Source organism: Grammomys surdaster, unplaced genomic scaffold (assembly GCF_004785775.1).
Source record: "Grammomys surdaster isolate TR1022 unplaced genomic scaffold, NIH_TR_1.0 255, whole genome shotgun sequence".
Classification (NCBI taxonomy): domain Eukaryota; kingdom Metazoa; phylum Chordata; class Mammalia; order Rodentia; family Muridae; genus Grammomys; species Grammomys surdaster.
The window spans coordinates 7855619-7882717 of NW_021604696.1; the positions used below are offsets into that span (position 1 = coordinate 7855619).

The window sequence follows — 27099 nt, forward strand, 5'->3', positions numbered from 1 at the left end:
ATATACAACATCCCTGACCTCATAGGCACCTATAATCTCAGCATATATCCATATACAGACACACAGACACATATAAACATGATTTGGGAGGAGGTTGATACAGAGTTTCTCTGTGTAGCCCTAGCTATCCTGGAATTCACTCACTCTATAGGCCAGGTTGGCCTTGACCCCAGAGATCTTCCTGCTTCTGTCTCCCAAGAACTGGGATTAAAGGCTCAAAGATAATTAAAAGAAAATATATCTTAAAAAAATAAACAGAGTGGTTAAAATATGCCTTTACATTTGGGAGGCATGGCAGGCAGATTTCTATGAGTCCTAGACCAGCCAGGGTCATACAGTGAGACCCTGTCTTAAATATTAGTTAATTAAACTAGTTAGTACAGGTGTGCTAGTGAACATGTGTAAATACCAATTTAATATTTTGTGAGACTTAGGGAAAACAACCAGAAGAAAAGCATTTTTGTGTAGATATTTCCTGGCAACTCTAAAACTGAGCTTTCTACTACATGGGTTTTCTTTGATTTCTTTATACAGTCTTATTTTCAAAAATCATTTAGCATTTAGTTCAGAAGTATTTTCCATTACTGCTTGAATGCAAACATTTTTTTACCCAATTCTAAGAGACTTCACTGAGACCTATCCATCCCATGTGCAGTCACCAAAGTTAGACGCTGATATGGATGCCAGGAAGTGCATGCTGATAGGAGCCTGATATAGCTGTCTCCTTAGAGGTCTGCCAGAGCCTCACATATTCAGAGGCAGATGCTCACAACTAACCATTGAACTGATCATGGGGTTCCCAATGGAGGAGTGAGAGAGAAGACTGAAGGAGCTGAAAGGGTTTGCAGCCCCATGAGGAGAACAACAATACCAACCAACCAGAGCTCCCAGGGTCTAAACCACCAGCTTGGGAGCACTTAGGGAGGGACTCATGGCTCCTGCTGTATGCGTAGGAGAGGGTGACATTTTCAGGCATAGGTGAGTGAGGAAGTCCTTGGTCCAGTGAAGGCTGGACGCCCCAGTGTGGGGGAAATCACGGGTCGGGAGGTGGGAGTGGGGAGTAGATGGGGACATATCCTCATAGAAGCAAGAAGAGTGGGGATGAGATAGGGGGTTCCTGGGTGGGGAGAAATGAGGAAAGGGGATAATATCTGAAATGTAAATAAAATATTCAATAAAAACTGATATTAATTAATTAATAAAAATTAATTAATTATTTAAAATAAAAAGAAATAATCAAATAAAATTCTACAAAGGATGTGCACAGACAATACACAAAGAAGCTATAGATATGACACAAAAATGTTTCCTAAACATCATTAGAAAATCAGAGACGGACAATAATATTCACTAGAATGCAGAACAGTAACAACAACAAAAACCCACTCATATGACTTCTTTGAAGTGGGGTTCTAGAAGAAAATTAAGAATTACCGCCGGGCGGTGGTGGCGCACACCTTTAATCCCAGCACTTGGGAGGCAGAGGCAGGCAGATTTCTGAGTTCAAGAGTTCGAGGCTAGCCTGGTCTACAGAGTGAGTTCCAGGACAGCCAGGGCTACACAGAGAAATCCTGTCTCGAAAAAGCCAAAAAAAAAAAAAAAAAAAGAATTAGATAAAATTACACAGTAATATGTCTCAATTTCCTAGAATCACTTCCTACCTGTAATACTTACTTTAGTGGTGTAGGGCTTAATTTTCTCTGAAAGCCCTGAGAAGACAGGCATCCTAAATTATTAGTTATATTATTAAATAAACAATCACTGCAGAAAAATATTGTCAAATTAAAAGCATACTTATCATATAACCCAAAAATTCCACTATTGACCTCTCCCAAAATAAAAAAATATAGCTGTGCTGGGCAGTGGTGGCACATGCCTTTAATCCCAGCACTTGGCAGGCAGAGGCAGGTGGATTTCTGAGTTCAAGGCCAGCCTGGTCTACCTAGTGAGGTCCAGGACAGTCAGGACTACACAAAGAAACCCTGTCTTGAAAAACAAAACAAAATAAAAATATAGCTATAAACCAACAACATGTATAGGTGCTAGAGACAGCTCAGAGGTTGAGAGCACTCGGTGCTCACACAGGGAAGCCAAGTTCTACTCGTGCAGCGCTCATATGGCTGCTAGCACCATTCTGTAGCTCCAGTTCCAGAGGATCTGATGCCCTTCTCAGGCTTCCATAGTCACTGCACACACATGATGCGCAGACATAATGCAGGCAATATGCCCATATACACAAAACAAAAATAAGTTTAAAAAAAGAGTTATACAAAAAAATGGATACCTGCCTTATTCCTTAGAGTAAAAAACAAAGTAATTAACCCAAACATTCACCAGCTGAATGAACACACGTAGTTTTATCAATTCCATAGGGCAGTACTTAGCAATTTAAAAAAATATTAAATCACTTCCATAAGCAATGACACAGATGACTCTAAACAGCATCGTGTTGCAAAAATAAGACATATTTTTTAAAATCATATTATCCTAGTCACGTGTAGCCACTTTTAGTTTCCTGCTCCAAAGGAACAAAAAAATTATTGTGTAAGAAGTCCATGCAGAGAAATTTTAATAATCAATAAAAAGTTTCCATAGTCTTTAAGTTTCACCAGGCCAGGTGATGGTGGTTGCATGCCTTTAAGCCCAGCAGTAAAAAGGCAGAGGCAGGCAGATCTATGTGAGTTCAAGGCTAGCCTTGTCTATAATGCAAGTTCTGTGACAGTCAGGGCTACACAGAGGAGGGCGGGGTCAGGCAGGGGGGGGGGGGGGGAGGGGGGAGAGAGGGAGAGGGAGAGAAGGAAAAGGAGGGAAAGAGAGAGGGAGAGAAGGAAAGAGAGAGGGAGAGTTTTGCCAAAATGTAACTCTCTTGCTATTAGTCATAAATATAGAGTAGAAAATAAAAACTTTAAGCAAGCATATTGAGTATTTTGTATTTTAAAATATGAGATACATTAAGGATTAACATGTGTAACTCAAAAGGAAGTTTTTAGCCATCTTGGAAATCAGCATGTAAATTTCTAGAAGGAAATTTAAAATAAATCTACCAAACTGCCCAGTTATACAATTCTTGAGGATCCACCACAAGGAATCTAAGCCAACATATCACAGAGATTCTTGCTGCTGATGTTTACTGCAGCACTCTTCGCAGCAGTTATGGAAAAAGGATGGAGCCAACTAAGTGCCCATCAACAAAGGAATGGATAAAGAAAGTATGGTATACATACACACTGGAATTGTATGCAGTCATAAGGAGGAATGAAACTATGCTCTCTGTAGGAAAATAAAATCAAAGAAGGGTCATTACATTAAATGAACTGTTAGACCTAGGAAGACAAATATCATATTGCTTCTTGTCTGTAGACCCTAAATTTTATACAGACACATAAAATCATGTATGAATTATGACATGAAAGTAGAAGCAAAGTGTCTAGAGGGACAATGTAGCTAATGAAGAAAGAAGGGAAATTAGGGCTCTGTGAGAGAAATGGAACATATATGTCATATACTCTGACCATATATGTACTGGCTGGGTTTTGTGTGTCAACTAGACACAAGCTGGAGTTATCACAGAGAAAGGAGTCTCCCTTGAGGAAATGCCTCCATGAGATCCAGCTGTAAGGCATTTTCTCAATTAGTGATCAAGGGGGGAGGGCCCAGCATATTGTGGGTGGTGCCATCCCCGGGCTGGTGGTCCTGGGTTCTATAAGAATGCAGGCTGAGTAAGCCAGGGAAAGCAATCCAGCAAGCATCATTCCTCTATGACTTCTGAGTCAGCTCCTGCCTCCAGGTTCCTATCCTATGTGAGTTCCTGGCCTATATGAGTTCCTGTCCTGACTTCCTTTGGTGATGAACAGCAATGTGGAAGTGTAAGCTGAATAAACCTTATCCTCTCCAACTTGCTTCTTGGTCATGATGTTTTGTTAAGGAATACAAAGCCTAACTAAGATGTGTGTGGGTGTGTGTGTGTATGTGTGTGTGTGTGTGTTCATAAAAATATGAAACCTAATATTATGCACAATAAATAAATAAATAAATATCAATAATGGGGAGGAAGGCAGCAGATGTAAGTAAGATAATTCTCCAAAGAAGACATACAAATAACAAGAAGCACAGGAAATGATGCTCAGTATCATGACTCATTGTGGAAATATAAGTCCAAACCCTATGTGAAGCCTCACACCTTTTAGAATGACCACCAAAAACAACAGGAAATAACAAATGTTAACATGAATGTGTTGGACACACTGCACACTGTTGGAGTGGAAGTAAGACAGAAGCCCTCTGAAAACCAGGGTTACACAAACACAAACCTCATATCTTGGGAGAGAGGATCTTAGTTGTAAAGATGCTTCCATTAGATTGGCCTGCAGACAATCACAAGCCATTTTCTTGATTAGTAACTGATATGGGAAGGCCCAAGCCACTCACTGTACATGGTGCAGCCATAGGCAAGTGACTAGGGTGTGTATAAGATAGAAAACTAAATGAGTCACAGGGACAGACTAGTAAAGAGCATTTCCCAATGGGCTCTGCTTCAGCTCCTGCCTCAACTTCCATCAGTGGACTGTGATCCAAATAAAACCTTTCTTCCCCAAGTTGCTTTTGGTCATGTTTTTTTATTAGAACAATAGAAAGCAAGCTAAGATAACCAGTATAGAGTTTTATTCTCAAAAATAAAAACAAAAATTACTTTAACAACATGGCAGGTCAGGGTGATGGCTGAGGTCTGTGATCCCAGAAATCAGAAAGCTGAGACAGGACAAAACAAAACAAATAAAAACAACAACAAAAAACAGTAACAAACACAGTATGGCAGAAAACAGTCCAGCTTTCAGCTTTCTAACACACACACACAGCCCTGGGATATCAGGAGGCACTAAGAACAAGTCTCATCCATGTACAGGCTGGTCCCTTGGTCACCAGTGGCCTATTCTGCATGAGACATTGGCAGCTTTCACCGTGAAGGTAACCACCATCAGTCCCCACCATAGGTCAAGTCAGCTTAATGGGGAGAAGCTGTTATGGCCTTCCTCTCAAAAAAGAGTCATATTGTCTGCTGCCCTTGGGCTATGACCACTCCATCAATATCCACGTGTGCTTCAAACCACAGAGCAATAAGTGACCTGGGCTTGCTTGCAGCTCAGATACCAGAAGCAGTACTTCCACAGGCTAGCACTGCCTTGGGCCTGTCCCATGTGCTGTGCATGTTCAGCATACGCATATATGCATGTATGGTGCATGTGCACTGCACACTATAACTTTGCCAGTGCTCCACAAACACCCAGGACCAGATACCTTGTATGGAAGCAGAGTGAGCTAGCTGGTCCCTGAGCTCTAGGGTCACCATCACTGCACACATCTCACTTCCACACTGAGCTCCCCAGTCACCCTACCCCAGTCACTACCATTTCTGGAACAAACATATCCATGCATCTATCCTTGGAGAAAAAGCAGCCAAGCACAATGATGCTGGACCTGGGCTCTGCGGCAGGCATGCCCACATGTACCACACAGGTGTCAAGACAGATGTCCTCATTCATAGTCTCTCCTTGGAGAAAAGAGAAAACAAGTGGAAGATCTGTAATAGCATCAGCATCACTCAGACATCCACAGTCATGGCTGTTGAAGACACACGCCCACAGCCTGTGCTGACACCAACCACAACTGACTCACTGGTGAAGATTGGCCACTGTGCCTTCACCACTGCATGAACTGGATTTTGTACTCACTGCTGTGTGAAGATGCATCCCTGCTGAAACTTGGCAATAAATGTGCATACATCAATGAAAACCAAGAGCCATGGGGGGGGGGGGACAAAAAATGACAAAATCTCCCAAAAAATATAAATCTAGAAGGTACATGGCCAAAAACTCAAAATAAGTGATTCAGACAGTTAATCAAGCTATAAGAGAACATAAATACACATGTTAGTGAAATCAGGAAAACAACACACCAATAAAATATTCAGCAGATAGGCTACAATTATTTCTAGGAGTCCAGGAGAAATCTGGAGTTAAAGCAGAAATAACAAGGAGTAAAGGTGAGGCGGCACCAGCAGCCGCCATGACGAGGCAGGAGAAACAAGCTGTAAACTCACAGCCGTGACGCACAGCCACTACACTTAGAAACACTGCTGCTGAAGAGGGCGAGTGAAGAGGAGCTGAGAGGCCTACGGGCCCTCGGACCAGACAGTCACCTGCAGAGATAACAGTCACCTGCACGAGTGTAGTGAAGACCCTTACAGAAACACTGACTGAGACTCTGCACTTCCAGGGAAAATATAAACATCTAGATAGGAACTTCACAAACCTCTTAGCAAAACCAGGCGTGGCATTACACAACACAGATCAAACGGCAATATCACTTCACTCCTATAAAGATAACTACCATTTTATTTTTATTTTATTTATATATTTATTTTGGTTTCTTTTTATTTCCTGTTTTTAAACTCCTCCCTCTACTCCTCCCAGTTCCTTCCTTCCTTCCCTCCATCAGACTCCCTTTCTGTTCCTCATTAGGAAAGAACATGCTTCTAAAGATATTGAATTATTATTTTTTGATTTTTTTAAATATTTGATTTTTTTAAATAATATTTTTTTAAATACTTGGTATATGAGTACCAGAAAAGGACATCAGATTCCATTTCAGATGGTTTTGAGCCACCATGTGGTTGCTGGGAATTGAACTCAGGACCTCTGGAAGAGCAGTCAGTGCTCTTAACCTCTGAGCCATCTCTCCAGCCCAGATATTGAATTATAACAAAATATTATAAAACAAAAACTATCAAATCAAAGTTGGATAAGACAGACCAACAGAAAAAGCCCAAAGGAAGGCACAAGAATCAGAGACCTACTCATTCACTCACTCATGAATCCCATAAAAATACTAAACTAGAAGCTGTAATGTACACACAGAGGCCTGGTGCAGACCCATACAGACCCTGCTGTTCTAGCCTCTGCTAGTTCATATGAGCTTTGCTTATATTTGCTCACCTTGTTTTCTTGGTGTCCTGCATCCCCTCTAAGTCTTAAAATCTTTCTGCCTCTTCTTCCACAATGTTCCCTGATCTCTGAGGGGAGGGATTTGATAGAGACAGCCCATTTGGGGCTCAGTGTTCCAAGGTCTCTCACTCTCTGCATAATGTCTGGCTATGGGTCTCTGCGTTTGTTTGCATCTGCTACAGGAAGAAGCTTCTCTGAAGATGGCTGAACAAGGCACTGATCTATGAGTATAGTATTTTAAATTTCTTTAAAGTGCTTCAAACACTGAAAGACACAGCTACCCCACTGATCTAGCAAAGTCACTTATGTGCATAGTGACCTGAAGTGTATTTATCTCAATAGACGGCTGCCCTTCCATGTGAATAACACTGTTGCCATTGAAAAGACTGCCATAACTAGAGAATGTAGTAGTAAACCTCATGATAACCACAATGAACCAAACGTAATACACAAAAGATAATGGGATTGAAGCCTCAATAAAGAAAACCACTCCCTCACAAATACAGAAGAAAGGGACAAAGGGCCAGAAAAGAACTGCCTAGTTGCCAGCACTAAGTACTTACCTGCACAAACAGGATCTGGGAGCAGTGAGCACAGCAGGCAAGTTCACAAAGTATCATTTCACAATGTATATGTATCAAAACATATACAACATACTATAGTCTTAAAATACATATAATTTTTATTCCACATTAAAGCTAAATTTTTATAAAATTTAAAAATAGAACTATAAACAAAATAATAGCTGGTGTTAAAAATGAACTGCATATCAAATGTCAGCAAGAATATGTACCTACTGAAAAACTCAACACTACGGAGAAGTGCACAGTCTACAGCCACACTGAGAAAGACTTTAATGGTTCCCAGAATATATCATATAACTTAGCCATTTATTCCTAGATATAAATCCAAGAAATAAAACATATGTGCACACAAAGACTAACATAGGGAAGAACTTAGTGGCTTTATTCATTATAGCCCCAAACTGGAAACAATGCAAGTGTCAATGTATATACCCACACCGTGGCATACAAGTCAGCAATCAGACAGTATAAAGTATATACAGCATGAATACATGGAGAACAAATCTTAAACACACTGAGGGAAAGTGGCCTGATTAAGCAACATATACAATATGATTTCAATGGTTTAACTTTTTAGAAAATTCAAATACCTACATGCCTGAAATAAAACCAATGGTCACCTGAGAATCAACACTGTGTGAAATCACAGTAAGAGTGCAGAATAAGCTAGAACCCTGATTGTGGTGATGGCTTGAAAGGTCAAAGTTTTCCAACCTTAGCATATCAAATATTGACTGTTTAGTGTATATGCTTCAGTAATATATCAATAAAAGTTTTCAAATAAGCAAACATACATCAAAAACAACAACAAAAACCTCTTGAAACCATTGGGCAGGGTGCACACTGCTATCCTACAGAAGCGGAGCACTACAGAAGTGCAGAGCCACACAGCACAGTCCTGTACCAAAGGAACAAAGCACACCCAGGTTATTACACATTTGTAAGAACTTCTAACAACACAGAGTCCCATGTGATGAAGTCAAAACACCAGGTATAAACAGCCACCCGCTGAGTTCAGTCACACAGGAAACGTCTGTGCTACACTGAACAGATTTCTGGCTGGAAGTAGTTCTACACTAACCTTTTCCCTTTTATATAGATGACTTTAACCTTTCCTTACTTCTCTTTATTTCTCAAGGTTTGCTTTGTTGTTGTTGTTTGCTTTCTTTGGTATCACTTGCATTTTGTGTGAGCTTACAATAGCATTATAAGGAGAAGAAGTTTTACAAAGAAAAGCAGGGGGTTTGAGTAATTATCTGTCCAGACAAGTGGTTCCTACTATGTACCCCAGGTCCTCAAGATCAAGGGCAGACTCTGAGAACTCACACATGGCCCAATTATTTTCTGTAGATTTAAGAATATATTACACATTCACATCAACTAACATTTTTCATGTCTATAGGTAAAGAGAAATTTATCTCTACTGAAACTTGAGTAGTTTTGTTTCACAAGAACAAATACTAACGTAGAATCTTGGGTATATAGGTGTCTTCCTGCCCACAAACTGCTCCAGCAACAATCCTCCTGCCATTATACTAGTCTAATGAAAGGGTTAACCAATTTACTCCTGTGTTAGGAACCATCTTTCCCTTAAGGTTTTGAGCCTGGGCTTTCTTAAATTGTTCAGATCCTAGAAAAGAATTTAAAGTTATAAAAGTACATTAAACAATAAAATACCAAAGTTAAGTATCTCAGTTTTCAGAGAGCTGTATAAAAACTGTATAAAAACATTAAATTTAACACATGTTGCAAACTTAACATTAGAATGAGTGTTGGAGTGTTTTCAGGACACCATTACATGTTGCTGAGGTTTCTATAACTGCTTCCTATTTTTCATTATGAAATGTACTATAAAGCAGGGAAGTTCGGTACAGCAAACTGCTGGTTGTTTAACGGCAATGTAGTGTTTACCTCAAAGAATTATTCTCTGCTTTCTGTCTGCCAAGCTCACTCTCGGTGTCCATTGCCTTTCTTGCTAATGATTTCATTTCTTTTTCCACAGTGGTTATGGTTTCCTTCATCAAAGTCATGTTTGACATCTGTTCCATGCGCTCATCATCAAGCTACACAAGTGGAATGACAGAGTTAGCTACCAACAGTGCGGAGTCTTATTGGTCCTAGCAGCAGAGAGATATTCCTCTTACAACATGCAGAATCTGCACAATGGGACAATCACTAGGGTAGACCTGAATGCTGCAGAAGGTTTTATGGATAAAGTATTTTATAATAGGAATAAAACCAAGTCACTATATAGTGTTTCTATAAAGCCTGTCTATCTCAGTATGTCAGTCTACCTTTCTCAATCTGGTTCAATTTGACTATATACATAATGAATGTGTAAAAAAGATTCATTCATTGTCTAAGATTAATATATTACACATAAAGTAGGACTATGAAAATAATTTTTTCTCTTGTCTGTTTTTTTTACATATAGGAAATACCTCAAATGAACATATCAGTACATTCAAACCCTTAACTACTTCTGTACCTGAAACACTGCAAATATATAACTAGAGTACCCCCAAATGCTTGATATACTCATATTTGGCAATATCATCTTCAACTGAACATGGAGATAAGAAAAAAATGAAAATTTAGCAAAGTGTAGTGGTACTATAATGCCAACACTCAGGAGGCTGAAGCAGCAGAATCATGGGTTCAAAGCCAACCTGGGCTATATAATGAGAGCCTGTACACCCCCCCCAATAAATAAATTCCAATTAAAGTTAATATTCCTGAGACTACATCCTAACAATAGAAACAAAAAAGCTTTGCAACCAAACACACCAAAAATAACAAGCTGAACCCCTGTTTCTCTAGAGGAGACTGACTGTGTGGATAGGTGACACAGGATTAAGGAAATAACACATCATGCGAGTCACCTAAGTAGTTTAAGACTGCAAATGAAATCTTAGAAAACTACAAGAACTCTTCCTAACACAGTACAAAGAGACAGGGAAGAGCTTGGGGTGTAGGAGCAAGGGTTTTGTTTTACGTTGTGAACTGTGCATTCCAGCTCCTCTATCCGCTGTTCCAAGTGAGCCTTCTCATTGAACGCTGTCTCTTGAGCAATCTGTTTAAGACACAAGCACAACAAAGCAGGCTCAGTGCCACTGCCACAACGCTGTACCACTGAAGACACACAGAACACTGCCATACCTTGAGCCTTTCCCTCAGACTGTCTCGCTCTGTAGTCATTCTTCGTAAGTCAGTGAAGGCTACATCTCTCTCCGTCTCTACCCGACGAAGAATAGCATGTGCTGTGGTTGACTTAGGAGACTTACAGCTTTTCATCATTTCTCGTCGAAGTCGAGCAATTTCTTCCTGTGCCTATGATAGAAATACATAGAATTTTTAAAAAGAAAAACTTAAGTTACACATACAGTATATCCAGTTGGTTAAAACTGAAACCAGAATAATATGCAAGCAACAAGGAAATAAGGAAATGGTAGAAATTTTATTTTCAAGAGTTCATAAATAAGTGCAACCATATATATATAGATAGTGGGTGTGTATATGTGATATATATGTGTATATGTGTGTGTAGCTAAGATAGATTTGATATGTTCCACTTGCCCACTCTGAGATATAAATTTGACCTCAACACACCTTGGGTGGAATATTTGTCTAATGAACATCCACAGTGCTTATCTTTCTCATTTTTGCTATATTTCTATATATGCTATTTCTGTCTTGGCTACTTTTACCCTGACAGGAAGTTCCACCAGTCCTTACTCACACCCCAACATGGTCTCTGAACACTTATTCAACAATCCTGAGGCCCCAGATCTGCTGCATATCTACAGATGATTTTATATCCCACTTTGCTTCCTGACTCTCAATTTTGATGATTATCTACTCAGCTGGTGTGATGGTTTCTATATGCTTGGCCCAGGGAGTGGCACTATTAGGAGGTGTGACCTTGTTAGATTAGGTGTGCTACTATAGGCGTGGGCTTTAAGACCCTCATCCTAGTTGCTTGGAAGCCAGTCTTCTAGTGGCCTTCAAATAAAGATGTAGAACTCTCAGCTCCTCCTGCACCATGCCTGCCTGGATGCTGCCTTGATGATAATGGACTGAACCCTTGAACCTGTAAGCCACCCCCAATTAAATGTTGTCCTTATAAGAGTTGCCTTGGTCATGGTATCTGTTCACAGCAGTAAAACCCTAAGACAGATGGTCTCTTGATTTCAGAAAAGGATATGCAGTTGCTCAATATCTATACTTGCCCTGCCTACAAGATAGATGTGCAGGGATGAATATGGAGCAGAGATTGAGGGAATGGCTAACCAATGACTGGCCCAACTTGAGACCCACCCCATGAGAGAGAGCCAACCCCTGACACTATTAATTATACTCTGCTATGCTTGCAGACAAGAACCTAGCGTAACTGTCATTTAAGAGGCTTCATCTATCTAGCAACTGATGGAAAAAGATAAGAGACCCACAGCCAAACATTAAGCAGAACTCAAGGAGTCTTCAGAACAGTTGGGGGAAGGATTGAGTGAGCTGGAGGGGTCAAGGACACCACAAGAAGACCTACAGGGTCAACTAACCTGGGCCCATGAGGGCTCACAGAGACTGAACCACCAACCAAAGAACATGTGTGGACTGGACCTAGGCCACCTACAAATATGTAGCAGATGTGTAGCTTGGTCTTTGTGTATTTGGAGTGGTGGCTGTCCCTGACTCAGCTGTTTGCCTTTAGATCCGTTTCCCCTAATACCAAGGCTGCCTTGTCTGGTCTCAGTGGGAGAGGATGTACTTAGTCTTGATGAGACTTGTTGTGGTAGGATAGGTTGGTACTCAGGGCAGGGTCCTCCCCTTCTTTGAGGAGAAGGGTAGGGAGAGGGGTAACGGGAGAAGGGGGTGAGAAGGTGGAGAGGAGGAAGGGGACTGCCATCAGATGTAAAGTTAATACATTAATTAATGAAAAATTATTACAATGAAAAAAAAAAAAAGAAGAGTACCTTGAGAACAGGGCTGTGGATGTAGCCCAGTGGTAGAGTACTTGCCTAGAATGCACAAGGTCCTGGGGTTTGATTCCCAGCACCACAATAAAAGAAAAGGAAAAGAGAATACCTTAGGAAAAAATATAATTCCAAGTGTTAGATTAATTTGACTGGCATGTTTACTTGTGGTCATAAAACCTACACAAGAATTGCAAACTTCTAGAAGTGAGTGCTGTTACTTATACAATCTGTGTATTTATATGATTACCTGCTCATAAAGAAGGAAAGTCTTGTCTCTCTCAGATGTGAGAACCTTGACATTGCCCTGGATTTCTGCCAAATGACGTTCGTATTTTTCTAGCATACACTTCAGCTCTTCACGGTCTCTTGCAGTTGACTTCAAAAGCTCTACGTCACAGTTTGCACCCTAGAATTATTAGTTAAGATATCTCAAGTTCTTGCTTTACTTTTTGCTGTTGAGACAGAGTCTCAGATAGTTCAAGCTGACCTTGAACTCACTATGAAGCCAGGGCTAGCCTTGGATTCCTGATCCCCCTGCCTCTGCCCCCCAGGTGCTGAGAAGACACACATGTACAGCAGTAGCCCTGGCTTGAGAGCCTTTCTCTCTGAGTACTGAGGAGGCAGTGTGGCTGCTGGCAGTGCAGTCTCTCCTTAGTGACCATGACCACAGATAAAAGGAACGAAAAACAACAGCAAAATCACCTTTACAACCTCATCCCAAACTGCACCACATTGGTCTTATTAGCTCCCAACCACAACTTTTACTGGGAATAAAGAGCTTTGTTGTTCACTGAGCCATCAGAGACACCTGTCTCCCAACCTCTTTGATACTGTAATTCATGCAAAATGCCAAATTAGTTAGTCCCAAATTAAATAAATCAAAGAATAAACGTCAGAACTTGAGAAACAAACTAAAAGATTAACAAATGTCCTCCCAACCTACCCGGGACGTCGGTGACGGGCGCCTTGGACTCTTAGATCTGTTTCTCATCATCTTTCTCAGATGCTGAGCCTCAGTCTTATAATAATCTCTGTCTGCTTCTAAAGTCTTGACAAAGGAATCAAGTCTGGAAGGAGATTGATTTTGTGCTTTTTCAGTCTCTAAAATTATCTTGCCAAGGAGGAAAAAGTTAAGCAATTATTTTAAGCTAAATTATAGCATCCTTTTAAAAACAGAAACACAAAGAAGTCTTCAAAATATTAAATTTAATATTTTTTAAAATAGAACATGTAAAAACTTATTCATTATTTTTTTAAAAAACACCATTTTTAAAATAATTTTTACCATTTGGGTGTGCTTTATTTAAATAAAACACTAATTTAATCATCTACAAAAGAATATATGCTATTATACGCTTATTATATATTTTATTTATATTTAATTTATATAATTACTTACATATATATGTATATGTATATATATGTACATACATATATATACATATATATACATATATATACATATACATATATATATATATACATACATATACATATATATATATATATTTAGTAATTTCAGAAACATCCAGACCTGAAGCCAATCTTAGAAACAGAATGACTTTGGACTCCTTCCTATTACATCACACTTCAGGGTCTGTGTTTGTTCAATACTTGTTCAATGAATGGATATGTAATAAATTCTCAACAGTTCATACATTCAGGAACCTTGCCATGAACTCCCATTCACACAGATATTTAGAAAAACTTTTAAAATGTTTTTATATTTGCTTTATGAATACTGAGAAAAAGTTGACATGTTTCAGATGGTGTTTTAAATATTTTAAATAAAAAATTAAAATATTTAAACAGAAGACTTTTCATGCTGTAAGATAAATGAAGCATCAACTGGTACTAAATAATAACTTATAACTTAAAAATAATAATTATGAAAGATGTAAAATTTAAAGTATAGAAGAATGTATCATATATATCAAAAAATTAAAAATTCTGAAGTCACCATTTTAAAGCTAGTAACAATTAAAAACCTCTTTGCTAAAACCCACCAAAGGTTACTGTCACAGTCTAGAAGAAAGCAGTGATACCAGAGAGGCAAGAAGGGACACTCTGAAGAAAAGGATGCCCAGATTGGGTGTTAAGTTTAGAAAACAAAATGTTTTACTGTTCACAAAGGTACAAGTCAAGGGATATATTTAATTCTTTTAGTAGCTTACTAACTAAATAAAAATGACTGCTTATCATATATTTATGAAAAATGTACTTACAGATTTAAGCCTTTTAATTGTATCTTCTAATACTGTTATATTATTTTGCTGGCAAATGAGTTCAATCTGAAATATTAGAAATTCTGTCATTTATACTGAAGATGCTTAAGTTGACTTAATTGGAAGGAATATAAAGAGGAAGCAATTTAAAAACAAAAACATTCACACTGAATATTTTAAGCAGAAGGTAACCTGTCCCCTATGCTTGCCTACCTTCAGCAATAAAGGAACTCAGACTTTAAAAAGGGGTTCCTTTACTCAGTGTTTTCCATAAAATGTTAATTTATTATATTATACAAAATTGTCTCATTAACTGGATCAAAATGTTGAAACTAATTATAATTCTGAGGACTATAACAGGAAAGCAATGTAAGCCTGTGGTGAAGTATTTCAGTCTTCTTTCCCTGATGAACTATTTGAATGCACTGCTTCACTCAGCTCACAAGACACTTTTCGCATCAGCTCATGACTGAACATAGACTCCGTTTTACAGTGTAGCTATCATCTGTAGCTCTAGATGCAACACATCTCTACCAGAGGTTTCAAAACAAGTGACTCTTTTATTTACAGATACTAAAGCTCTTTGCTTAAAGACAGCAAATAAGTTCAATGAATATATTTATAATTAATTAACATCACATTATTGTCTCATTATCCTGAACTAAGATAAACATGCTACAACTTAAACTAGAACTTCCTGGAATAATTATTTACCTCTGCTAGGATCCAAGCCCAGAGCCTCACAAACACTAATTAAAAGTTCTATCAGTAAAATTCAATATATCCCCATCCCATTTTTTTTCTTTATTATCCTTCTAAGATCTCTCTAGAAGTCAGACTGAAGTTTATAAAATATTAAGGGGTCCTAATGTTTGGAACATAACTTATAGCTTGTATAAACTTTTTCCATTGTACAACTCTGAATCACTAAGTTTCAATGTTTTATTTTATGCTACTGTGATGGCTATTCTTGGTTGTCAACTTGACAACATCTGGAATTAGCTAAAATGAAATCAGGTGGGCACACCTGTGAGGGAGTGTTCTGAATTAAATCATTTGAAGTGGGAAGAATCACAGTACATTTAGATCTTCTGAGATCTAAATCACCTTTAACCTGGGCCACACCTTCCGGCAACAGCCTATATAAGAACATGGAAGAGAGAAGTGCTTGCTCTCTGCTTGCTGTTGCTTTCACTGGAGAGCAAGGCATTCCTTGTTTCTTCATTTCTACTTCTTCAGGATTCTGGCATCTACTGAGGACTAGTGAGGTATCCAGCAAGGAGGACGAAGCAGCTACTGGGTTATTGGACTTTCCATTGGTAGACAGCCATCATTGGACTAACTGGACCAAAGCCTGTAGGCCACTCTAATAAATCCTTTCTACATACACATTCATTTTATTAGGTCTGTTCATCTAGAGAACCCTGACTAATACAGCTTACTGTGCAAACACTAAAAAGATATACCTCTAGTATAGATGTATAAATATTTTTGTTCTTTGTTAGGTATGAAGACTCTGTAAAACAGAATATCCAGTGTGATACTGCCTCAAAAACTGTAGGTACACATATGCTAGATGCAGATGAAACTTAACCAGTAATCTGTAACAGGAAGAAGAGAGAGTGAGGGCAGATCCAAGTAGGAGAGTGGTAGGTATTACCTCCTTCTTTATAGTGTTCTAGGTGAACTGAAATCTTGTTTGTGTGCTTGTGGTGTTGGGGATTGAACCTTTCTAGGCAAGCAATCTACCACTGAGCTATAGCCATAAACTTGAACATTTTACAATAAACATATAGAACCTTTATAACAAAAGTGCTAGAGCAATCCTCAAAATAATTATAACTGGCCAAGAACAATGTTTTTTGCCTTTCTAACAACTGATTAGTGGTTGCTTATTGGGTGTGTGCCTGACAGTGTGATACTGATTCATGCTGGGAAACACGATAAATGCCCTGGGGAGTTTACAATCTAGTCAAAGAGAGAAAGAAAAGATGATAGTCAAATACATATCAAATACTGTCTATGTCACTCAAAAAATACATAATAACCACTCAGATTCTAAGGCACTAAGATACTTTTAAAATTTATTTTATGTATATGGGTAATTTTGTCTTCATGTACATCTGCACACAAAAAGAAGGCATTGGATTGTATAGGACTATAGTTATAAACATTGTGAGCTACCATGTGGATGCTAGGAATTGAACTCAGGACCTCTAGAAGAACAGCTGGTGCTCTTAACCACTGAGCCATCTCTCTAGCACCCAAGAGTTGTTTTTTTTTTTTAAGCAAACATAACAGTTAAAGATTTTTTACTTTAAGGACACCTAATATTCCAGCTGGGAGAGATAAATGTGGTGGTTTGAATAAGAATGGCCTCCATAGGCCATTTGAATACTCAGTCGCCAGCCGATAGAGCTGTTTGAAACCATTAGAAGATGTGGCTTTGTTGGAGCAAGCATGTCACTAGGAGTGGGCTTTCAAATTTCAAAAGCTCAAACCATACCCAGACAGTCTCCCCTCTTCCTATGAAGAATGAAGGACAGTAAAACTCTCAATTTGACAATACTCACAGTCGAGATGAAGACTGTACTCAATTAACTACTAAGCTATGTATGAAAGGCCAAAATAAACTGACAAGCTTACTGGGAAATATTGAAAATATACACACTACTTTAAGAGCCCTTTAATACTTGGGTAGTGACCATGTGATGTACATTAGCATAGCTAGAGATAAGCCACTCTTTATTCTCATTGGGAGTTCTAAGACCTTCTCCAGGCAAGGACTTCATGTTCTCAAATGAAAGGAATGAACTTTATGTGTTGAAAAATGTAAAGGTAAAATTTAAAAGTTAAATTTAGGAGGCTGGAGAGATGGCTCAGTGGTTAAGAGCACTGACTGCTCTTCCAGAGGTTCTGAGTTCATTTCTCAGCAACCACATGGTAGCTCACAACCATCTGTAATGGAACCCGATGCCCTCTTCTGGTGTGTCTGAGGATAACTACAGTGTACTACTCATATACGTAAAAGTTAAATTTATAGCTCTTGATGTGATAGAGATCTTCCTAAACAAAAACTAAAACTCTTAAGTCAAGAAAGATGAACAAATTAACAACATAAAACATTTCTCATTTGGTTAAAAGTTAATGATAAACCACTGTGTGTAAAAATTAGAGTCAGGCATAGCATCTGGAATCCCGGTTCTCAGAAATCGAGGGAGGCAAGAAGATCCAGAGTTCTAGGCAAGCCTGGGCTTGAGAACAAGACCCTTTCTAACAAAGGCATGGGTAATGTATCTGTTTGCAGAGATACAAAGAGAAGAAATGAGGAAGTAGAGTAATATTGTGTATACAGACTATTCTTGCTTTGAAATTTTCACAATAGCCTCAAAAAACTTAGGGGGAAATATGAGCAAAAAAAATGTAAAAAAAAAAAAAACAAAATAATAATAAAGCATTAGAAAAATATAACTTAATCCTTATGATAAACTTTAACATGTGCCAAACTAAAAGGCTTCCAAATTATATGAAAATCACACTTTTCCAACTTACTTTTACAATCACATGCTTAAAATACAACTAAGATATAATTGGTGATAAATTACCTTTGCTTCTTCAAGTTCTTTGTCGGCAGTGTCCACCACAAAATTCTTTTCTTTTTCTAATTGCTCTGCTAGTTGGTCAAGTTTAATCAACTCTTTACAAAGATGCTCATTGTGGTTGGTTAAATCATTTACTTGAGTGCTTACCGCCTCTTTACTATCCAAGAGTTTCCTAACATATTCTTCCAAGTCATGATTTGTCTGTTTGAGATCTTCAATCTGTTATAACCAAAAAGGAAGTAATCACATTAAAAAGGTCCCTTAGCTTCCTTCTGAGAAAAGTAATTGGGTGTTAGAATCAAAAAGACAGATATTGCTTAACTGGCAACAACATCTAACTATAATCTTTGTGTCTTATTCACTTTGTACCATGTTTTTACCAATCTGGGAAAAAGTGAAAATATTAATTAAATAACTAATCAGTGTGGTAAGGATCATATCTAGGCCACCATGAACGCCTGGCAAGCAGCCTACTACTAAGCCACATTCCTAGCCACCAAATTATTTTTTCTTAATAACTGCATCTTTCATGTCAAATTTCATGTTTTTTAATAGAAATACTATTTTTAAAAATAGTTTTTTTGCCAGGCAGTAATGGTGCATGTCTTTAATTCCAGCACCTGAGAGGCAGAGGTAGGCAATCTCTGAGTTTAAGGTCAGCCTGGTCTACAGAGTGGGTTCTAGGATAGCCAGGGCTACACAGTGAAACCCTGTCTTGAAAACAAAACAAAGCAAAACAAAATTAGTACATTAAGTAGCTTTTAAAAAAATACTTGCAATTTATTCTTTGAGAATTTCATACAGCATATAATACATTCTAATCACACGCGCCCTCTCCCAGCCCCTCCTGGATTCCACTCCCACACGTAACTTGTACTATTGTCTTACTATATATAGCTTTTTAAGCAAACTATTAAAAGAACATCCAAATATCCAGGCATAGTAGCATATGCCCGTAATCCGGGTCGAGTACTCAGAAGGCTAAGGCAGGATGGTCATGACTTTAAAACTAACTCGGCTACATAAAGAGACCTTGTCTCAAGGAGGAAAAAGCCAAATATTTAACTGCAGCAAAGAAATTAAAGTTAATTTGAATAATTAATGGCATTTACCTCTCAAGAATCAAATTTCTGGGGGTGGGGTGGGATGAGGGGTTCTTGGAGAGGAAGGGGGATAACATTTGAAATGTAAATAAACAAAACAATCAATAACAAAAGAATCAAATTTATCAAATTTCTACTTGCTGTTTAAAACTCTGTTAACTCTTTAGAAAAGTCTTTTTTTTGTTTGTTTGTTTTTTTGTTTTTTCGAGACAGGGTTTCTCTGTGTAGCCCTGGCTGTACTGGAGCTCACTCTGTAGACCAGGCTGGCCTCCAACTCAGAAATCCGCCTGCCTCTGCCTCCCAAGTGCTGGGATTATTAAAGGCGTGCGCCACCACCGCCCAGCTAGAAACGTCTTTTTGAACACAATAACTTACTTGCCTAAACTAAATGTCTAGTCTTAGTTTTGGGTCAGTCGTGCCTTAACCTTGAATGTTTCAAGCAATTACAGAGACAACTTCTTTCAAAACTGAAAGTTTACTTTTAAATACAAATTATGTTTGTCCCTCTATGAAGAATATCCTATAGTTCATGAATTTTTTTTCTTTTCTGTTTTTTTGTTTTGTTTTGTTTTGTTTTGTTTGTTGTTGGTGGTAGGTTTTTTGTTTGTTTGGTTGTTTGGTTTTTTTGTTTTTGTTTTTTTGGGGACATAGTCTCACTACTTAGCCTTGGCTAACCTGGAACTCCCTCTGTAGATCAGGCTGGCCTCAAACTCAAGAGATTCATCTGCCTCTGTTTCCTGAGCACTGGGATTAAAGGTACGTATCACCATACCCAGCAATGAATTATTTTAACTAAATATGTTACGATGTCATTTATTATTCTGAATGGGTCATGTTAGGAACCATATGAGGTCATTATGAGAATCCAATCATAGCAATGGCACTTTGTGAAGCATACTAACATGTAAGATTTAAAGTCTACATTATCAAAACCAGCCAACAAAAAACAATGAATTTTTTTAACAAATAGGAAGGGGATCTATAAATGTACAAAGTACTTCCCTAGTTCAATCTTTTATCATGACTGGCCTGAATTTCTCCCTTTACCTTCTCTTTTGGCCTACTCCCATATAACAATTAAAGAAAGTTCTCTGAACACTAAGAGTGCACATAGGAAATTAGAATATATATTAAGTTGCTTTAAAATAGTGTGTATAGCGATAAAAGTTGGACTTACTTTAATTTTAAAAGAAATTCGTTGAAATTGTAAACTGGAAGTCACTGTGTCACTAAGAATGTAATGCCAAGTCACCATTTGTGACCCTAGCCCTTCTCATCTGTGCGTCTGGGTTCATTCTTGCCAGTGTGTGCACCTAAGCTGCAGACACACTGCAACACTCTTCCTGCACCAGTGTGTGCACCTAAGCTGAAGACAGACTACAACACTCCTCTGCACTGATTTGGGAACATTTTAAGTATTATAGTGCTGTATCCTATATATTATAAAATCCTCTTCAGGAGAAGCCTAGGGAAAATTTCTTAGGCTTAAACTGCAAGAAAGAAACTGGCCTGCTCCTGGCCTCGTAGGTAAGAGTACTTAACATTTTCTTTCTGCGTCCTTTAAACTAAATGTGCAGCCAAGCTGTGGGAACCTGAAGAGAAACCTCCTGCTAAACTACATGCTTACCAGTCTCATACCAGCTCTTCACAAAGCAAATTAGATTTTCTGGTCACTGTGACATAATTTCTGGGGGAAGAACTTAAGATGGAGATGATTATCTGGGACCCTAGTTCCTGAGAGAATAAGTTAAGGTGGAGACAATTATCTGGTACCATGGTTCCTGAGAGAAGAAAGAACTTAAGGTAGAGACAATTATTCAGGACTACAGTTCCTGAGGGTCTATGAAGGGTGTGGTTGAGGTCTTTACATCAAGGTCATCCCAAGAAGCAGAGCACTCAGGCAAGTTTAACCTTAAAAGGCCTGCCCCCAAGTCACTTTCTAAACCCAACCCCATCTCCCAAAGGTTTCACAATTTTCAAACACTGCCCCAACCAGGGACAAGACGCCCAAACACTTTCACCCTATGGAGGACATTTCACATTCATCATACCAAATTTCTTTATTTCCCCTACCGTTCTTATCTCATCTACTTTGATCAATAGTGTGCTATTTTTAATATGCCATAGGATGTGAGTATTAAACAATCACAACTGAACTGTCTTCATGGTTCTGGTGTGTGGGTTTTTCTAGACTGTGTGTGTGTGTGTGTGTGTGTGTGTGTACTCACATGTGTGTATTTACACATGTATGAGCAGACAGGGGTAAAAAGGTAAGTGTGCACATGTGTATGCATGTGGAAGACAGAGGGTTCTCTTTAATTGCTCTCCACCATATATATTGAGGCAAGGTCCCTCAATTTAACTCAGTGCTCCCAATTTGCCCATCTAGCTAGCCAACTGACTCCTGTGTGCCAGGGTTACCAGAAGGATGCCAGCATTTGCATGAGTGCTGGAAACCTGAATTTCATTTCTCATGCTTGCATAACAAGCCCTCCACCTACTGAGCTGTTTCCTTGGCACCCCCTTCATGCTGTAAATGCATGTGGTGTGTAGTATGCATATGCTCATATGTGTGCAGACCAAAGACAACCTCAAATGTCATTCCTTAAGCACTATCCACTCTGGCATTTTAAAGATAGGGTCTCTCAATGGCCAGAGGACCCCAGGGATATGCCTGTGCCCACCTCCCCAGAGCTGGAATTACAAGCAGAATTGCTGCCATGCCTGGCTTTTTCACACAGGTTCTGTGCTTTAAACTCAGGTCTTTGTATAAGCACCATATTGACTGAGTTAACTTCTCAGCACTTAGTGTTTTATAAGATGCATTAAAATAATTTTTACCTGTCCTTTCCACTGACTTCTAATCAATATGCAGAACTCCTTTATGTATCATGAATTATGTATTCTGTACATAATGCTCATCTTATTGTTAAGTGGGTAAACAAAACAAATGGATCATCAATAAATACATGAATACCCTTCTTGCCCCTGATAGTAAACCCTGCTTTTATTCAATCCATGATATAAGTGCTTTAGAAGAGGCAGGTTGAAGTCCTCCAGGCCTGGAATATGGTGTATGTGTATCACTCTGTAAGTTCCAATGGACTTAGGTATCTCCACTCATAGGCCCTGCTGCCTGAAACACATGGGGACTTTCTTTGGGCAAAATCTACGTGGTGCTTCAGCTTTCCTCATCAGGTATCTCAGGTTCTTCAAAACTCCAATGTCCTGAGTTATTTACCACAATTTGGGATTCACCTTCAAAGCTTCATGCAAATTCCCTGTAGGAAATCTGACAGTGCTACTCACTGCTTCACTTCCCAGAATTTTGTCAAAAATATTGGTGTAAGCCTTCAAGATAACTAAAATTCTTACATTCTGCATGCCTCCAAATTAGTATGTAGATAATCTCATGTTGTGTTGCCAGCTCAAGAACTGGGACCCATGGACCACAGCTTGAGTAGCCTCTGAGTACCTGTGCACTGAAAATCCTTCCCTAGGCTATCTCATTTAAAAGACACCCCTGAGGCTCTCTCAAAGAAAAATCTCTTGAATAGCTTTTCAGTTTTGCATCCTGAAGCCTTTCATGAGTCAAGTATCTCCTCAAGGTACCTTTCCTATTGCCCCAGTGCAAGGTGAATGAACGTCTTTTCCCCAGCCATGCTAACCTCTTTAACAATTTGTACACTTGTTTGTGCTGCAGTTTTAAACAGGCAGCATGCTCCTAAACTCCATGTTTTGTACATCTTTCTTCTCTACTTCCTGTCCCTCATTATAAACCTTCCTGAACACAATAAGCAATAATCATGCTATAGCCTGAATATTATGTAGTCTTGAAACTTCCTCTTCTGAGATCTGGGACCATTACTCAATGAATAGAGTGTTTGTTTAACATGTACAGGGCCCTTGTTTGATTCCCACCATCACACCAAGGACATTTGAAATTTCCTCCACCAATAAATTTATTCATTGACTTTTAATTCATCTTTACTCAAATGTTCCTGACACAGGCAGAATGGGCTGGTTCACATCTTGGTGGACCAGGAAGCAGAGGGCAGACTGGAACCACAGGCAGCTATGACTAAAATAGCTAAAATAGCACCACAAGAGGGAGACTGCCCATTCAAAACAAGAGCCTGTAGGGAAACAAACCAGATTCAAATCATAAGAGAGGCCTTGTTAGGAGAAGTAAGTCCTGACTGTGCTCTAACTCTCCTCTGACACCTTCCTAGCAAGAAGGGTGCCTCTTACTACAGGTAGCAGCAGATGCCTTGGTGCCCTCTGTGGTCTCTACTGACCTCAGAGACTATGCACCTCCCTACTACCTGATAGAAATCAAAGTCTTGGTTCCCTACTTAGTTTCCCTTGATGCCGACTCTTTTTAGGGGTAGAGGTAAGGAAATGAGGTCAACGAGAGGCACAACTGAGGATCCTTGTCACTGCCTGGAAAGGATTCTATCTGGCCTATGCTGGCAGGAAAGGTCGGTAGTTGTTTGGGTTTTTTTGGGTTTTTTTTGTTTTGTTTTGTTTTTTATCTGCTTGTTTTGAAGCAAGCAGTTATTACCATAGTCGTCTGCCTTGTGTTTCTCTGGGTTTTTTTTTTTTTTAGTCCACATTGTATGCATTAGCTTTTTATGTATATTAGCCATTAAATAAATGATAACCAAGCAACAATCCACAGGCTTAAAGAATACAGGCATAGTGGAAGGGACAGACAGACACACAGACACACAGACACACACATCTCCCTGGGAGGGGGAAACAGAATAAATATTAAGGATGAATGGAGTGTAAGAGATATGAGGATGGGAGGCTTGGGTGGGACATGGGATTTAGGGAGAGAATAAGCAGAGAGATAACTAGAACTAAAGGGCATTTGAGGGGTAATATGGAGACCTAGTGCAGTGGAAAGTAACACTAAAATGGCTCCTAATGATACATCAGTACCTTGTTCAGCCAGGCATCTTCAGAGAGGCCTCCTCCTGCAGCAGATAGGAACAAATACAGACACCCTCAGCCAGACATTATGTAGGGGTGGGGTGAGAAAAGAGAGAGAGAGAGAGAGAGAGAGAGGCCGTGGCACACACAGTTCTACACAAGATGTCTTCATCAAACCCCTCCCCTCAGAGCTCAGGAACCTCACAGAGCACAGCTTTCAGGTGAGTACTCTGTGGACTCCTGACTGGGAATGAGTGGTCTGGTACTTGTGCCTGCTCCTGGGGCTCTTTATCCTTCCGTGGGCTTGGCTAGTCCAACTTTCAATGTGATGTGTTTTATTTCATGTTATTATATTTTTAGATACTTTATGTTTTGCTATCTGGTAGGATCCTGTTCTTTTCTAGTGACAGACAAGAAGTGAGTGGGTCTGGATAGGAGAGGAGGTGGGAAGGCGCTGGGAGGGGTAGAGGGAGGGGGACTGCGTTCAGATTATACTGTATGAGAAAAGAATCTGTGTTTAATGAAAGGGAAAACAGTTATACTGTTTTACATCTCACATACACAGTCTGAAGCTGAATTTAACAGAAGGAAACAGGAAAGGAAATGAGTCCACTTCATCTTCCCCAAAGTCCCCGCTTTACCACTTCCAGGCAGAGAGTTTCATGGAGGCCCTGGCTGGCCTCCAACTCATTGTAAGTCTGAGTATTACCTTCAAACGTCTGATCTTCCTGCCTCTTCCTCCTGAGTGCTAGGATTACATGCATGTTCTACTATGACCAGTTTGTATGGTGCTGGGATCAAACCCAGGGCTCTGTGAATGCTAGGCAATTACTTACCCAACTGGGCTACATCTGCCCCAGGAAGGTCTGTTTTAAGAGCCTTTATTATATCATGTACTAGACGGGCTCACACCTGTAGCACAAAGCACTATATTTAAGTCCCTGCTAACTTGGAAGTTCAAAGAAATCCTATTTGTCATTTGCTAGCTAAATATCATAAGTATTTAACCACTTGGAATTTAACAGCAATGTATGCCAATAGAAATGGCCACTATCTCACATGGTTGGAAATGACTAAGTAAGATTCTGCATTAAAAAGTAGCTGATGGTGGGCTGGAGAGATGGCTCAGCAGTTAAGAGAACTGACTGCTCTTCCAGAGGTTCTGAGTTCAATTCCCAGCAACCACATGGTGGCTCACAACCATCTATAATAGGATCTGATGTCCTCTTCTGGTGCGTCTGAAGACAGCAACAGTGTACTCATATACATAAAATAAATAAACCTTTTATAAAACAAAAAAGCAGCTCATGTGTCTAGCATGGTCTCATCCCTGTAACTCCAGAATTTGTGAGGCTAACACAAAAGTATTGCTATGAGTTAGAGGCCAACCTGTGTTACATAACAAGATCCTACATAATACATAGTTTTCATCCACTAACTCTGAATCTATTATATCAAAATGATTATAAAAATTGAATGAAGCCAGGCAGTGGTGGTTCAGGCCTTTAGTCCCAGCACTCAGGAGGCAGAAGGATCTCTGTGAGTTCAAGGCCAGCCTGGTCTACAGGACAGCAAGCACTATTACAGAGAAAAACCCTGTCTCAATCAACCAACCTCCCATCCCAAATTGAATGGTTGAATGACCACTAGATTCAAGTAAGCTCTGAATTAGTAATTATTTACTTGACATCTTCTTGTTCTAAAATAAACCCACATGCCAAATTAATTTTAAAAAGTATTTATTAATATAAACCAAGGCTAACCTGTAATTTCAGTGTAGAGATGAATCTATCTTGGGTTCTCACTTCTTGTTCTAGTTGGAAACTATTCTGGTTTCTTCCAGCTTCAGAAACTGGAGCCCCGAGACCAAACTGATGTTCTTTGGTGGTAACCTAACAAAAAGAATGAGATGGAATGGAGAGGTGCTCTGTTTAAAACAGAGCTGTGACTTCTCACATCAGTAAGTTTTAAAAATTAGTAACAATCTATTTCATAATATTTTCTATTGTTTATAACTTTCCCATCAGTAAAGCAGAGTTTATCAAGCTGTATTTTCTTTTTTGTTGGTGTTGTTTTGTTGTTTTGCTTGTTTGTTTTTCGAGACAGGGTTTCTCTGTGTAGCCCTGGCTGTCCTGGAACTCACTCTGTAGACCAGGCTGGCCTCCAACTCAGAAATCTGCCTGCCTCTGCCTCCCAAGTGCTGGGATTAAAGGCGTGCGCCACCACTGCCCGGCCAAGCTGTATTTTCTTAAGGTTTCATAGTATAAAACCTGGAGCTAGTGAGATGGTTCAGCAGTTAAGGGTGCTTACTCAGAGGACTGGAGTTCAGATCCTAGCATTCAAAGTGAGGGAGCCAGCTCATAAATGCCTCCAGCTCCAAGGGATTGGATGCCGCCTTCCAGCTTCTGTGGGCACCCTGGTACACATGCATGCATGTGAACACAAACACACCACATAAAATAAATCTTTAAAAACAAAACAAAGGAAATAATTCAACAGGAGAGATACCATGACTGGTACTGGAAACCTAGATAACTAATCAGTGCTAGTGAAATCATGGTTGTTGGAGGAGAATTACTAATTCTACAGATTTACTAAACCAGCATAATCCCTAACAACAATCTATACACATTTGTCCTTATACCCAAAAGATGAGTATAATCGTCACCTCTC

General features: G+C 39.2%; 1 protein-coding gene and 1 long non-coding RNA gene across 2 annotated transcripts in view; both read right to left on the minus strand.

Annotated features, from left to right (window-relative positions):
• Positions 1-14815, minus strand: part of Tsga10 (testis specific 10) — a 69835-nt gene extending 55020 nt beyond the window's left edge. The window contains exons 1-6 of the mRNA XM_028775478.1: positions 14784-14815; positions 13502-13669; positions 12806-12964; positions 10745-10915; positions 10581-10658; positions 9497-9648 (exon numbers count right to left, since the gene is read on the minus strand). Of these exons, the coding sequence (XP_028631311.1) occupies positions 9497-9648; positions 10581-10658; positions 10745-10915; positions 12806-12964; positions 13502-13552 (611 nt within the window). The 5' untranslated portion in view covers positions 13553-13669; positions 14784-14815. The remainder of the gene's footprint in view (positions 1-9496; positions 9649-10580; positions 10659-10744; positions 10916-12805; positions 12965-13501; positions 13670-14783) is intronic.
• Positions 14816-14831: 16 nt separating this feature from the next.
• LOC114627590 lies at positions 14832-26300 on the minus strand. Its single transcript, XR_003712377.1, has 3 exons — positions 26190-26300; positions 18389-18604; positions 14832-14849 (listed from the first exon to the last, which is right to left on the minus strand). It is a non-coding gene; the product is annotated as an uncharacterized LOC114627590 (long non-coding RNA).
• Between the last annotated feature and the right edge of the window lie 799 nt (positions 26301-27099).